At 39.8% G+C, this 14,818-nt stretch overlaps 1 protein-coding gene across 10 annotated transcripts; it reads left to right on the top strand.

Annotated features, from left to right (window-relative positions):
- The first annotated feature begins 292 nt into the window (after positions 1-292).
- Positions 293-14,510, top strand: nexn (nexilin (F actin binding protein)). 10 transcript variants are annotated; one of them, XM_078945405.1, is made up of 15 exons: positions 293-446; positions 2,322-2,771; positions 2,867-3,064; positions 6,013-6,097; positions 6,202-6,350; positions 9,213-9,413; positions 9,490-9,663; positions 9,734-9,922; positions 10,821-11,012; positions 11,395-11,439; positions 11,748-11,945; positions 12,750-12,971; positions 13,048-13,236; positions 13,309-13,669; positions 13,821-14,510. In XM_078945405.1, the coding sequence occupies exons 2-15, from the start codon at positions 2,367-2,369 to the stop codon at positions 13,832-13,834; spliced, it is 2,622 nt and encodes an 873-aa protein (XP_078801531.1). In that variant the 5' UTR covers positions 293-446; positions 2,322-2,366; the 3' UTR covers positions 13,835-14,510. The 10 variants fall into 10 exon arrangements, with proteins under 10 accessions (XP_078801531.1, XP_011471640.1, XP_078801530.1 ...); XM_011473338.3 differs by having other exon boundaries at positions 13,306-13,669; XM_078945404.1 differs by having other exon boundaries at positions 13,042-13,236.
- The last annotated feature ends 308 nt before the right edge of the window (positions 14,511-14,818 follow it).

Genomic DNA, 14,818 nt, shown 5'->3' with positions numbered 1-14,818 from the left:
ACTGAAAAGCAGATAACAACACTTTTTGTCTGCTTTTAGATTCCTCTCTAAACAGAAGGACAGACACATGGCTTCAGCCAATTAATTTTAAATCTATTGAGTCACATTACAGAGTAAATTATTACCCAAACACAAATGTTTCAGATGCACACTCCCAAAACGGCCTTTTGTTCCTCCAGTTCATGTCGGTCTATTGTTACTAATGAATTTCTGGGGCTGTGATAACAGACCAGAGGGGGCGTTGGCAGCGCTGCGCATGCGCAGAATGCAGTAGTCTGTCCCATGAAAAAGTAACGGTACTTTTATGGAAACAGCTCGAGCAGCAGCTGCAGAGCTGGAGCCTCAAGCGGTCGCATGTCAGGGATCCTGTCGTCTTCATGCTTCTTTTTTTTTAAAGAAAGGGATTTCTTTTTCTCTTTAAACTAAAGGGAACAACACCTCTATAGGTAGGCTAAAGTTTTTCTTTACTTGGCTTTTATTTTTATTGATTTTGACCATCAAGAAATCACAAGTTAATAAAGAAAAATCTGGATTACTTTGTTGAAATCTTATCAACAAATCAATTTATCATTTTTTTTTGGCATAGAATTTTGCTTTGCCGATTTTAAAAATGTATTCCAAGTTTGATTAAACAGTAATTGATCCGTCCAGTTGTTATATGGTACTTTTAGCTTCGTCAGAGCAAAAGCAATGAAGTCAAACACCTGTTTTTAATCCTCCATCTTTCTGAACATTAACTTCTTCCTTTTAATGACAAAAGTAAGATTTTTCTTTACAGAAAGTTTAACCTCTTTCAGTTTGACTGTAAATTTAAAGATGACCTGTATTGATCATAAAATATATTTTGTTTAACCAACCAAATTGTTCATATGTTTAGAGAATCTTTCGTCTTCTGGTTTTCTATGTTATCTGGTAATTTTGCAGTTTTTTTTAAAGCTGCTTTTTGAAATCAAAACAATTAGAAGTCACACTACAGCTTTTGAAAACCCTCAGAAGATCATCTTGAAGGTCTATTCAGCCTGTCTGGAGATGTTCACCTCTCTTCTATGAGAGGAAGAAGCTGAAACCCATTAATTACAGTCATTAATTGTGCAGACACCAAACTAGAAATGACAACTTTTTTATTTTATTGAATAAAAAAGCTGTGAGGCCTGTACTGATCCCACTTAAATTTGTTTTCTTAAATTCTGGAGGAAACATCTAATCAGCCTCACAAACAGGAAACGCGTTTGTGAAAAATGAGGAACACCAGCTGATTGATTTCAAGATGACTAACATCTCCAGTTGTTTTGCTCTCATTCTGGCCATTTTGTCAATGGTCTGCGGCGACATGTGGGTGCCAGCCTGATCTCTGACCATCTGCCCATCACTTATCAAAAATAGTACGATCACATGTTCTGGACCCATGAGTGGGCTATAAATAGGAGTTAAGCAAGCTTCTGCTGCACTGTTTCTCTGCATTGGGCACCAACATTCCTCAAAAGTAAGTTTTATTTGGACAAATACGGTTAGAAAAAAGCAAGACAATCTGGAAAAGTTTCTTTTTTGTTGCATGATTGCAGACAGATTCCATGTTTCAGCTAAATTTCAGAAATGTAGCCTTATCTCCATTTACTTACTAATTAAAAAATTGTTATCTTTGGCATCAATTTCCGTATCACTTGTCTACACTATGGTCATTTATTTAAAGACCCATTCCAATCCTCTTTTGATCTATTTGCAAAACATCCCCATGGTCTTTTAATTATGATTATACAATTTTTAGCCAAAATGTGAAAAATAACTGTCGCTTTCTAGGACACAGTTTCTGCGGAGCGGCAGGAGTTCACTAGAAATTCACTTCTGAATTGTGCACAGAGCGACCCTGCTCCCCTTCCCGTCACCCATCTGTTTACACCGTCCCACTAGCATACAGCCCCTCACACCCCCAACCTAACATTCCTGGTGCAACAAAAATGGAGAGCAATGTTGGAGCTATCCAGAGAGAGTTGCTTGTGGCCCAAGGAATATTCTATGTAACAAATAAGCTGTTTTTCAAACAGCATTTTTTTGGTCTGATTCACAATGATTTGCAGAAAGAAATACTCAGAAATTTAGAAAAGCCTAATATTTTTAGTACACCTGTCCTCCATAATCATTAGAAAAATGCCACAAGAACATGTTAATTACACGAAAAACATAATTTTCATCAGAGCAGAGCTTTAAATAATTAATGTGAAATTAATGTGATCAATTAAATAATTTGGCCACATTTCTATCAGTTTGTCTACTCTTCATAAAGTGTGAAGCCAGTTATGTATGCATATTTATTCATTTTACAGGTAACATTTTCACGGTTTCTGTTTACTCGCCATCGTGGCACAAACATGACGGAGGTGATGCAAGTAAACACCCAGGAGATGGAGGATGGCACATTTGAAAAAGAAAACATCACCGAGGACAAAACCGGCAACGAGGGAAACGAGGGCGACGAGGGAGACGAGGGAGACGAGGGAGATGAGGGAGATGACGGAGATGAGGTGATGCTCAGCAACGCAGAGGACAGAAGTGAGGCAGCAGTGGAAGAAGAAGGAAAGCCCTGCCACACAGGTGATGACACCTATGATGACATCGAAAAGGGACAGGTGAACGGCGTTGAGCACGAAAAGAACTGCAAAGCAAACAGGAAACATGGATCAACTGCTGTGAACGGCATCTCAGGCAAAGAGGATGATCTTCAAGCTGAAACAAACGATAGTCAGAATGTTTCTGATTTGGCGTTCAAGAAAGAGGTGAGACAACATAATAGCTTAAAAGAGAAAAACGCTCCAAAATTTTGCCCTGTTTCATTCCACCTGTGAACATTCTTGTTATTGTGAAACTACAGAAACTCCTTAGATCTAGACGGCCAGTGGCCAGAAGCTACGTGCCAAAGGTGACCAAGGAAAAGGGAGATGTGTCCAGCAGGTTTGAGGCCATGCAGAAGGCCCGGGAGGAGCGGAGTCGGCAGAGGAGCAGCGAGGAGCAGCTGAAGAGGAAGGAGCAGTTCATCAAAGAGCGAGAGCGGATGCGTAGAAAGCAGGAGGTCAAAGATACATTATCCCACTAACCTCCGTCTGAGATCTGCATGGCATGATAAGGCTTGAAGGAGATGACAAAGATCACAGCTTGAGTGAGAACTCATTCTTTCTTACAGTCCACTGCAACTGAAGTCACCATGTTTCCAACCATTGAGCTTTTAAAGGCTGTTAGAAAATACAACACCGTTTTTTTATTAGTAGGGTATTTTTAACAACTAATAAAATGAAAACCAACAGCAGCCAAAGATAGGTTTAAAAAAGGTTAAACAATGAGACTAACGGACATAACAACACATGTTATGCAGCAAAAACTGATCATTCAGTCATTCCACACTTTGGACTTAGCAAAGCCATACAGTGTGGTAATAGGTTCTAATAATGTTTCCTTTGGATTATTTTGATGTTGAAAAACAACAGTGGGCTGAACTTTAAGAAAAACAAAAATCAAATTGATGGTAAACTTAATTGTTGCACCCTTGTTTCTTGCTAATCTTAATTTTTATTTATAATATTTTTTCTGTGGTGCAAGTAATCCATGTTGTAAACTGGTCAATCAGATGACTTAAGTGTGTGGTGCCTGCAGACCTCAAAATCCAACCTTTTAAATGTTTGATTGACAGATTCCATGTATCCCGCTTTCAAGTGGTAACCCTGTGGCCTTCAAACAAGCTCAGTCCTGATTAGTGTGAGTGGTTGCCATAGAAACCTTGACCGAACCAACTCAGACCAATCATTGCTTACTGATGTCGTCTGCCTCCAACAAGGCGATGTCAAAATCTTGAAAAAGTGGCGGAAAAAAAACTTTTTCTATGGATGGCATTACACTTACTTGGTCCAGTTGTCTGGCTTTTCTGAACCCCCATACTTAACCCTTTAATGCTGCGCCTCAAGCAGGGAGGCACTGGGTCCCACTTTTAGAGTCTTTGGTATGACTCGACTGTGGAATTAAACACACAACCTTCCAGTCTAAGGAGACACTCTCCCATTTAGCCACAGGAATTGATTCTTTCTGAGGAAGATGCACTTTAGTTTAAATATACAATTGCTCTGCCCTCTTTGTCTTATTTCTGTAGCTTTCCTGAGCCTTTCACTCTGAACTTCATCTAAATCAGTGACCTGTCACAGTTTGTCCAAAGGAGTGTCGGTACTTATTGCAAATTTAATTTAAGAGGAGCGCAAAATTTAAGAATAAGGAAAATAAACTGTTTCTTTGTCAATGTTGTGGCTCCTGTAGATGTGCAACAAAAAACTGTTTGGGAGTCTTCCTTAGAGCTTTTCTAGTGATAAACAAAAGATCAATGCAATTATCTAGCTCATAAAAAATGATTTTAGGGAAATTTTAGAGAACATTGGGCTTGAGTTCTATCTCACTGCTGCTCTAACTCCTCTTTTAACCTTTAAGCTATTAATCTGATAATATGATAACTCCACAGGGCTCCGGATGATAGTGCATTCCTGCCATAAAAAGACTTTTTGCAGTGTTGCTGTTTTCATTTGTGTTGAAAACAAAAGCCTCAAGTCATTTTTTAACTGTTTGAACTTTTCAGAATTTTTGCATCTGAATGTGTTTTTTTGTTTTTTACCGTTTTGATACTGCACATATTCTTAACCCTTTTTTTTAAACATCCTCCTAGACTGCAGAACTATCAAGGCCGAGTCACACAGCCACTACACATGCATTGGTTAGTTCAAAAGGGGCCCAAGTCCAAGAGGTTTGCTTTTCCAGGAAGGATTTTAATTGCATAGCTTAAAGGGAGGCTACACAAGATGATTAAAACTTTACCCAGATTTAGCACCAGTTCATAACTTACAAATGCTATAACATGAAGCCCGTTACTTTTATAATTTCAGAGGACTGACAAACTAAAGTCTCTGGACTTGGGCCCTTCTTGAATTAAACAGGGGTGCTGCCATATTGGATAACTAGTGCTGCCATCTATGGGATAAAGCTAAACCCATGCAAAAGAGGCCCAAGTCCAGGAATTCTGCACTTAATGCATTTTAAATGTCAAGCATAGTCAATACATTACAACGAACTTGGGACTTTTTTGCACATAATCAGAAAGCTTTTTCCTTGAAGACCATAGAACATATAAAATCTCTATTTTGAAAAAGTATGGACTTTGGCCCTTTTGAACTAACCGATTCATTTACAACGCGTATAAGGCGCACATATCACGTTAAAATTATGTAAGTGATGCACAAATCACTAATGAATCAGATATAAACAGCACAATAATCACACACGGTTCATGTTTACGTTGATTTCAGTGTTCTTTTTGTGGTTTATTCATACTTCTTTTGTGGTTTTAACGTGGTTCATTCGTGATACATGTGTGAAAATGAAAATTTCACGAACAGACCACAACTTTTCTCACTTTTTCCACGTATATTCACGTAGGACCAATTTTATATCTGCGCAATATGCACAAAATGTAGGTAGTGGCTGTGTGACACGGTCTTAAAATGCATAATGTGCATAAAAAGGCTGATACTGCAGAGTTAGCTAAAGTCCTAGTACCTGTATCATTCAGTTATTTCTTGTTTACAAATTAAAACGCTTTACAAACATAATTTTAAAAAAGAATCAGTCAAATATTAAGTCCAGGAGAAAGGTTCAGAATTCAACACTATAGATCTATTTTTCTACTTTTACTGCAGTAAATATGGAAGGTATGGATACGTAGTTATGTCAGTGGATTATCAGCAATAATCAAACACAACAACCTTCCTCTGTACTGTAGCTGGCCAGCCTTGGACACTTACCCTCATCCCCTATCTGCTACAACAACACAGTCAGCCAATCGGGAGTCCCCTTGCCAGTCACATGGCCCTGGTCTCAGCAGGGATTAGGCCCTTGTTCTTGCTGGGACCAGCATGGCTCCTGAGCAGCAGAGGAGATGATCCCAGGAAAACCTTAACCTCACCGCACTGTCCCTCTGATCTTGCACAGATAAAGGAACTGCTGGCATCCAGTGATGAGGAGGAAGAGGTGAAGTCGCCAAAGGTGGAGAAGTCTTATGTCCCGAAAATCACAGGTGAGACCTTCAGACTGGAAGTCAAGAGAAAAGAAAAAAAAAAAAACGACATATGGAAGACAGAGGAGGCTGAAGGTTTGCCTCTTGTTTTGTCGACTGCTCAGGTAGTGTGAAAGGGAAGTTTGCAGAAATGGAGAAGCAAAGACAAGAGGAGGAGAGAAAGCGAATGGAAGAAGAAAGGAAGAAGAGAGAAGCCCAGGACAAATTGGAGAAAGCAAAAATCAAGAAAGAATTGGCTCAGAAAGCAGCTGAGGTGAGATGAAACCTAACAGGAACTGTTTGTATTTGGTCCACATCTGATGGAGAAGAAAGGCGGTTCTGTGCTGCCGTTGTAGTTACAACGCTGCTCTTTTGGCCGAAATGATTAAGGTAATCCTCTGCTGCCACTTGGATGAGTTATTTTAAGTGGCTTTTGAGATGCGAGCAGTTGGCAGGAGCTGGATATAGGTCTGGAGCAATGTTGTCATGACCACCTGCTTAAACTAAACTGGTCGTTTTGATGTCAAATGATTGTGTTCTAGTTTGGAAAATGATTTACTTTTGCAGTTTGTTCTAACCGATGATCAAGTCAGCACTCAGAGAAGAGATCTAGTAGTGAATGGTTATGCAACTGAGCATTTGAAGCCCATTAGCTGTTACCTGGATAACCTAGTTCTATGACATAAAACTGGGTCATCCAAAGTATAGAAAGAGCATTGGGGATCCTTTGTCAAAAAACTGCATTTCAAACCTGGTAAAATGAAAGTTTAACTGGAAACTGGAGAACAGAAACGGAATCAAATGAACTCAAATGGTTTTCCTAAGCGTTGTTGACATCAATGTTTTATTTTGAAGGTCCAAGTTTGAATCTTGGATGTTTTTTCTGAAGACCCACTCATTTGAGTTATTGTAAAAGCGTTTCCATCATTGTGACGTCGACACATTATGTGTCATTTTCTAGAACATAGTTTCTGCAGAGTGGCAGGAGTTCATTAGAAATCCACCTGTGGGTTCTGGGCGGGACTGTTCCCTCTTTGTTGCTATGAACTCTCTGGCTGTGTCTAAATTAACAGCCTAACCCCTAACTGCTATAAAGCTACATAGTGCGGGACTATGTTGTGCCCTGGATTTTAAAAGCAATTCGGACACCATACTTACTACTTTTTTCTTTTAAACAGCGAATATGACGTCATCGATTTCACTAAGTGAAAATCTAATTGATATGAGCGTTCTGCGACGATTATTTATGAGTCCACTGTCTTTTGAAGATAAAAACGTTGGCGGTTTATTAAAAAAAATACATTTAAATAAATTTTCTTTGCAGAAATTATTCAACTGCAATGCATTGTGGTCTATATTCGCCAATCTAGTGAGCATCGATGCACACTGGTTTTTTGCAGAGACTTCTGGGAAATTTCTAGGGCACTACGTTTTGAAATTTGGACAGCACTACAAAACGGCGAATGCACTATATACGAAGCGCACTTTATAGTGAGTAGTGAAGGAATTCGGACATTTGGGCTTCTGTTTTCACTTTCTCCTGCTAGCGTACAGCTCCTCCCACCCCCAACTTAACATTACCGGTGCAACAGAAATGGCGAGGAATCAGGGCTATCCAGCCGTACAATTTTGAGCCAGATGCCAGCTCAGACGAGGAATATAAAGACGCACTTAGATCTATAGAGCGGAGTATGAAGCTTGTGACTTGGTGATGTACATCACACATGCAAACTTTTTCCAACTGCATTTTTTCATCTGCTCCCGATTCACAGTGATTTGAACGAAGAAATACTCAGAAATGCAATTTAAGCTTAATTTTCTGCATACATTTCCTCCATTATGACAAAAATGCTACCAGAACGTGTTTAAATCCACAAAAAGATGCATCGGAGTGGGTCTTTAATTGGATTGTTTACCTCATTGACTTTGTTTTCACTTGCTGATAAACAGGCTGGAGCAATGGAACCACCTAGCCAAAAATGTAAAAAAAAGAACATTTTTAAGAGACTAGTATAAGTTTCATCACAAGATTAAATTGGAAAGCTAGCAACACTCAAAAAGTAATGATTGACCATCATTGTTCTGAATGAACTCATTGATTCGTTGGATCTAAATACCAAAACGTTCCTGCTGAGCTTCCATTGGGTGATCTAGAGTGACTGGAACAAAGTTGCCAACTGCAGACAGCACATGGCTGCCAACTGTTTCCCACACCTTCCACAGACCGAATTAGCCACAGACTCTCCTCCTGTGACCAAATTAGATTCTGCTTTCAGACCGACCTGCACACACTGAAGTCCTGCAGATGGTGTCATTATTACCCCTTCGGAACTTTAGCCCCTTTACACCCAGTTAGGGTGGAGGTTGGGGGTGGACTCTCTATTTGACCTGAACCCATTTTCCTTTCCTTGAATTAAATTCAACCTAATAATAAAACTTTAATTCACAAGCTAATTCTGACTTTTCTTTAACCATGTGTATTCAGTTAAATGATCTATTATTGTTACTAAGATTATGTCAAGCCACGGCACAAAGAGAAAGAATTTTCAGATCAAGATTTAATTATCCAAGTCATTTGAAGCATTCTAGATTATTATAATTTAATTTTTTTTGTGTTTTGGGGTTATCTTCTCACTAAATGGGGGGGCGGCCGTGGTGCAGCGGTAGGGCGGTCGACCCATGATCATAAGGTTGCAGGTTTGATTCCCGCCTTGCACACCCATGAGTCGAAGTGTCCTTGGGCAAGACACTGAACCCCACCTTGCCTCTGGTGGGAGGCGGGCGTCTGTGTTTGGCAGCGGAGCGGACACCAGTGTGTGAATGTGTGTGTGACAGTAAAAGCGCTTTGTCCTTGTAGGTAGAAAAGCGCTATACAAGTATACGCCATTTACCACTTACCAAATGAACAAGGCAGAACTGTGGAGGAGAAAACTCCGTCTATGAAAGATAAGGAAGAAACAACAATGGCTTTAGGTCTGAGTGGACATGACAAACTCAGATACACTTGGACATCTGTTATAAGACAAAAACAAAATATGTTAGTGGCAGCACCAGCGAGAAGACAGGATGAATCCACTCCACTGTGGAACAGCATTTTTATCATTTTACCAATACTGCTTTGCTTTTTTCATCTCAGGAGGGAGATGACACAATCCTGGTTCGTGTGGTTCCAGCGAAAGCATCACGGCATCCAGGAAAAATCAAAATGAACTTTGAAGACATAGAGAGGAGCCGAGAGGAGGAACTGAGAAAGAAGGCAGAAGAGGAAAAGAAGAGACAGTACAATGAAAACAGGCGCTCGTTCAGGGAAGCCAAGAGACGCTCTGTTGTTGAGCAGGTGAGAAAGACACTTTTAATGTCTTACTGAGGATGGAAATGAATGCTCTTTGTTCCGTCGCATTGGTCTGAATTAGGACGAGGAGGAGAAGCCTCCAGAGAGGACGTCTGTGACTCCTGGAAAGCTGAAGCTGACATTTGAAGAGCTCGAAAAGGAACGGCAGGAGCAGAGGAGGAAGCAGGCTGAGGAGGAAGCAAAACGGCGCCTGTTGGAGGAGAAGAAGGCTTTTGAGGAGGCCAAGCTGGGAATGGTAAGTAAAAAAATGACATTCAAATGTGTTCATTTGTTCATTTGTCAACAAAACGTTTCTGTCTTGCCAGGGAGAAGATGAGGACAGCACTGAACCCGGTCAGGAGGACAAAGAGGAGTTTCGACCTGGAAGACTGAGACTGAGCTTTGAGGAGCTGGAAAAACAACGAGTGGAAGAGGAGCGCAGGAAAGCAGAGAGGGAGGCGCAGAGACGAATGGAGGAGGAGAGGAAAGCGTTTGCCGAAGCCAGGAAGAGCATGGTCGATATGTTTCATTTAGATACAATTTAAAATGTTAAAATGTAGAAAGGCGTAGTGCTAATATATCTACAATATATCGCTTTCTCAAAAATACTTTTGAATAGACTGATGGTTTGCTAAAAATATCAATTTGATTTAATCATACAGACAACAGGAAAAAGTTAAAATTTAAAAGAAAAGAAAAAGCAAACACCAACAAAAACAAATGCTGATGCAGTGTAAAACAAAGAAAATCCTTAAAAAATGTTTGTTATAAAAACACACAATTGCCTCATTAGGAAATGTGGGGACACATTTAGATTTTATAGAAAAAACCCTAAGTTTATTAATATGTTATGACAAAATTAAAAAGTTCAGAATCTGAAGCCTTAGAATTTTTGCATTCAATCCAAAGTCAGATCTCAAGTCTTCAGTTGGGATTAAAGCCTAAGACAATTTTTTTGTCACAAATTGTCATTAAACTACTTTCAAAGAACATGTCGGCAATATTAAATAGTCTTTTAAGAAGTTCATATTTATCAGGGTCTTACTTTGGCAAATTGGTGACGGGCTTTAACCAGAACACTAGTCTTTTAGTGCTTATGGAGATGACTTTTGTTGTAAATATTGGGCCATATAAATAAAATTGAATTGAATTGAATAGTGCTGGAATTTGGACACAGTTTTACAAAAACGTTGAAAAGAGATTTTTCATTTAGACTTGGCAGTGATGTGACTTAAGTCTGATTCAAGTCTAAGTCCACATCTCTGCTGTTGGCCTTTCAGTCTTTTTGTCGGGTTTTCCTCCTAACACTGTAGATTTTTAAGAATAAATTCTAATTTCCTTCATAAAGCTCAGGTCTAAACATCCACACCACGTCTATACTCAAACTGAGGATCACCCTTTGTTTCTTTTCAGCTTCTAGATGAAGATGATGAGGTGCTGCTGGCGCTAGTGAACCTGGAGGGCAGCAAGCCCGGAAAGATATGCGCCAGCTTTGAGGAGCTGGGGCGGCAGAGAAGAGAGGAGGAACACAGAAAAGCAGAGGAGGAAGCAAAGAGGAGACTGGAGGAGGAGAAGAAGCTCTTCACAGAGGCCCGCAAGAGCATGGTAGGTTCACAACTGGGGCTGTTTAAGGGGCAGTTTGCATTTATTTGGCTTTTCACTAACATGCATGGAGGGATAGTTTCACACTTTTAGGATCCCACTTTTTTTTGGTTAAGCCTAGACCTTTTTGAATGAATTCAAATTTTGTTAACCCTTTTAATCTTGAAGAAACACTGCAAATTTTATGAGAGTCAAACTTTTTCAAAAATACTTCCTTGAGTTTAAAAATTTTACGCCAAATCGAAACCAAATTAAACTCCCACCTTTTTGTTTGATTTTTTTCCTGATCTGAATTAAAACGGCATCATTTTTGTTAACGTGCTCCTCAGTGTTCTCATTATTCTAAAGGGCTCAATTAGTGCAAATGTGCTGCTGTTTTTTTAAGAGCCCTGGCCTGGATCAGGAAAGGTCTGCATGTGGAGATCAAACAGTAAGACAGTCTCATTTTTTTTTAATGATCACCTTGTGAATTGAAATGAAGAAGGCTCAATTGTTTTGATGCTTAAGTTGCGAAATATTAGTAAAGATGGGACAAATCTCTTCACATCTGCTTTATTTACAGCTCGTTTTTATGCTTGTAGTCCTTAAATGCGTAGCTGTAATGCTTAGTTGATGCTTTTGTGGTTTTATTTTGTTACGGTAAGTACAGGACGTACTGTAAATGTGAAGAAGACGTAATGACTTTGCTGACCCAGGAACCGTCATGTCTGTCTGTCTGGTTGATCCTAATGACTGTAGTTGCTGGATGACGATGACCAGGGAATGTCGAAAAGTGACTCTCAGGAAGCTTTGCATCCAAAAAAACTGGAAATAAACTTTGAAGAGCTGCTAAAAGAGAAGGAAGAAGCTGAGAGGAAACGCAAAGCAGAGGAGCGCAAGAGGAAACTGGAGAAGGAGAAACAGGAGTTTGAGCAGCTCAGACAGGAGATGGGAGAGGTCAGTGATTATCCTGCTTTAAATTCCTGCTCCTGTAATAAACCCACTTTAATGAAAACTGGGATTCTTGGTGTTTTTAACATTTTTCCATTGATGTATTATATATATATAGACAGTATATATATATATATATATATATATATATATATATATATATATATATATATATATATATATATATATATATATATATATAAACAAAAATCAAGCTCAAAATTGCATTTCTGAGCTTTTCTTTCTTCATCTGAATCAAAAACAGATGAAAAATGCAGTTTGTGATGTGGAAGCTACTATGGCACGCCACAAGCTCCCTGCTCCTCTCCGTTCTGATGCATCCACTTGCAGACAAATAGTTCCATGTATGTTTTTCTTTTCTGGTCTGAGCTGGAATGTGGCTCAAAACTGTACGGCTGGATTGCTCCAATATTGTTCGCCATTGTTTGTTTTACCAGTAATGTTGGGTTGAGGGGTGTATGAGCTGTAAATCAGTGTAAACAGATAGATAATGGGAAGGGGAGGAGGGCTTAATCCGTGCCCAAATCTCAGAGGCAAATTTCTAACAGACTCCTGTTGCTCTGCAGAAACTATATTCTATAAAAATGACACAGGTTTTACCGTTATAATATTTTTAGCCAAAAGACCACTAGGAAGGCTTTAAAAGTAGATCAAAAGATGATCCGTTTTTCTTTAACTATACTTTCTTTTTAGATCATTTTTCTAAAGTTCTGAGCACGGAAATTTGAACTTGTAAACTGCTTCCTCACTGTTCTGCGATGTGTATGAACCGCTTTTCATCCTCTACAGGACGAGATAAACGAAAGCTCAGATTTGGTGAGCAAAGAATACGAGGAGCTAACAAAGCTAAAACGAACCGGCTCTATTCAAGCCAAAAACCTCAAGTCCAAGTTTGAGAAGATCAAGCAGCTAACTGAGGAGGAGATTCAGAAAAAGATTGAGATGGAGCGAGAACGGCGGAAGGCCATTGACGACGAAATCAAACAGAGAGAAGCCGAGAGAATCCAAGAGGTAAAAGCTTCCAAAAACCCAACAAACAATCTCAGTTCATCTTACTTCACCTTGCTTTGTTCTTTCTTAGGAACAGGAGGATGACGAAAGGGAATCCACTCCAGTGAGGTCTGGCGAGACTCCTTTCAAACAGAAGGTGGACATGCGAGCCCGATTTGAACAAATGGCCAAAGCCAGAGAGGAAGAAGAAAGGAGAAGGATAGAGGAGCAGAAGCTGCAGAGAATGCAGTTTGAGCAGCAGGAAATAGATGCAGCCCTCCAAAAAGTAAGTCTCTCTGCATGGCGAGGTGCTTTGACCCTTGCAAGAGTTTGTGAATATTTGATCTATTTTCAGAAGAAAGATGATGATGTTGAAGACGAGGCGAGCATCATTAACGGCTCTGCGGCTTACGAAGACGAGGAAGATCCCGCCAGATCTGGGGCGCCGTGGTTTAAAAAGCCGCTGAAGAACTTGTCCGTCGTGGATTCCGAGCCGGTTCGGTTCACGGTGAAGATCACCGGGGAGCCGAAGCCGGAGGTGACCTGGTGGTTTGAGGGCGAGATGCTCCAGGACTGTGAGGACTATCAGTACATCGAAAGAGGAGAGACGTACTGCCTCTACCTGCCAGAAACCTTCCCAGAAGACGAGGGCGAGTACATGTGTAAGGCTGTGAACAGCAGAGGCACTGCAGCGAGTACCTGCATCCTCACAATAGAAAGTAAGACCACGCTGGTGTGACTGCATGCCTGCATGGCGCCTCTGAAGAAGGCGTTCACCTTCCTCCATGAAGCGGACCGCATGCTCCTCTTCCTTTTGCTCTCAGGTGGAAACAGACGTGGATAACAGTGTTTCTCCTTCTTTCTCTGCAGCTTATGACTACTAATGGCCCTCCACGTTCTGGAGGTTTTCACTGTTGTCTTTCACTCCGTTTTTATACATTTTCGTCCTTCACGCTACGGTCAGACGGGAGAAGACCATGCTCGGCATTCCTAAAGGAGGGATACTCTCCCAATCAGGATGTTGGATGATACTCGTGCCAAACAGCCAATGGTTGCACTAAATTTCAAAGCATCTTTTCTGCTCGGCGCTAACATTTGTGAAACGGTTATTTTGTTGTTGTACTGTACTGTAAATATCACACTTTATGGTCCATTATCAGCAAATGTTTAGGGAGTGTAGCGACTACAGCCCTTTTTGTGCTCCGATACAAATACTGCTGTTATTTAAGAAAGATTGATTCGTTCGATAGAATGGATAATGAGGCCTGCTTGGATTTGATTTCATTGTGGATTTAAACTTTAAATTGGGGTCTCTTGACAAACATTGTTATACTGAATGTGGACATCTATTTTATTATTATTATAATTATTTTTTGCAATATCTGCAAAAACTGAAGGTTGAATTTACATGCATCCCTTTTTTTAAATGAGTGTTGACGCATCATTTGGTTTTCCAAGATGACTACTTCAGTGTTTGATAATAAAAATAATTAAGTTGGCGCTTTTGAAAATGTATCACATAGAAAAGCAATTTGTTTTCAATAAAATGCATCAAAATATTGTTGGGAGACATCTTATTTTTGTCCTGAAATGCTTGATGGAAGATTTTACAAAGAACATTTCAAGAACACATTTGTTGGGTTTGTGTGTCTGTGAACACAGTTCAGATCAGCGCTTCACTATTAAAATAACAGCATGCCAATTATAGGTGGAGGGTTTTTGTGGAAAAGAGAAACTAAAAAATTATCATCAAATATCATGGCTGTTCAACAAAAATCCAAAAAAAATTCAAAATACAAATACTTTGAAAGGACTGAAGGAAAGAGATTTATTTACACAGAACATTTATATTATTGGCTGTTTTCATA

This window comes from Oryzias latipes, chromosome 4, assembly GCF_053564925.1.
Source record: "Oryzias latipes strain Hd-rR chromosome 4, Olatipes_Hd-rR_3.1".
Lineage (NCBI taxonomy): Eukaryota > Metazoa > Chordata > Actinopteri > Beloniformes > Adrianichthyidae > Oryzias > Oryzias latipes.
Note: the sequence above shows the minus strand (reverse complement) of the source record. Positions and strands in the feature narration are given on the sequence as shown.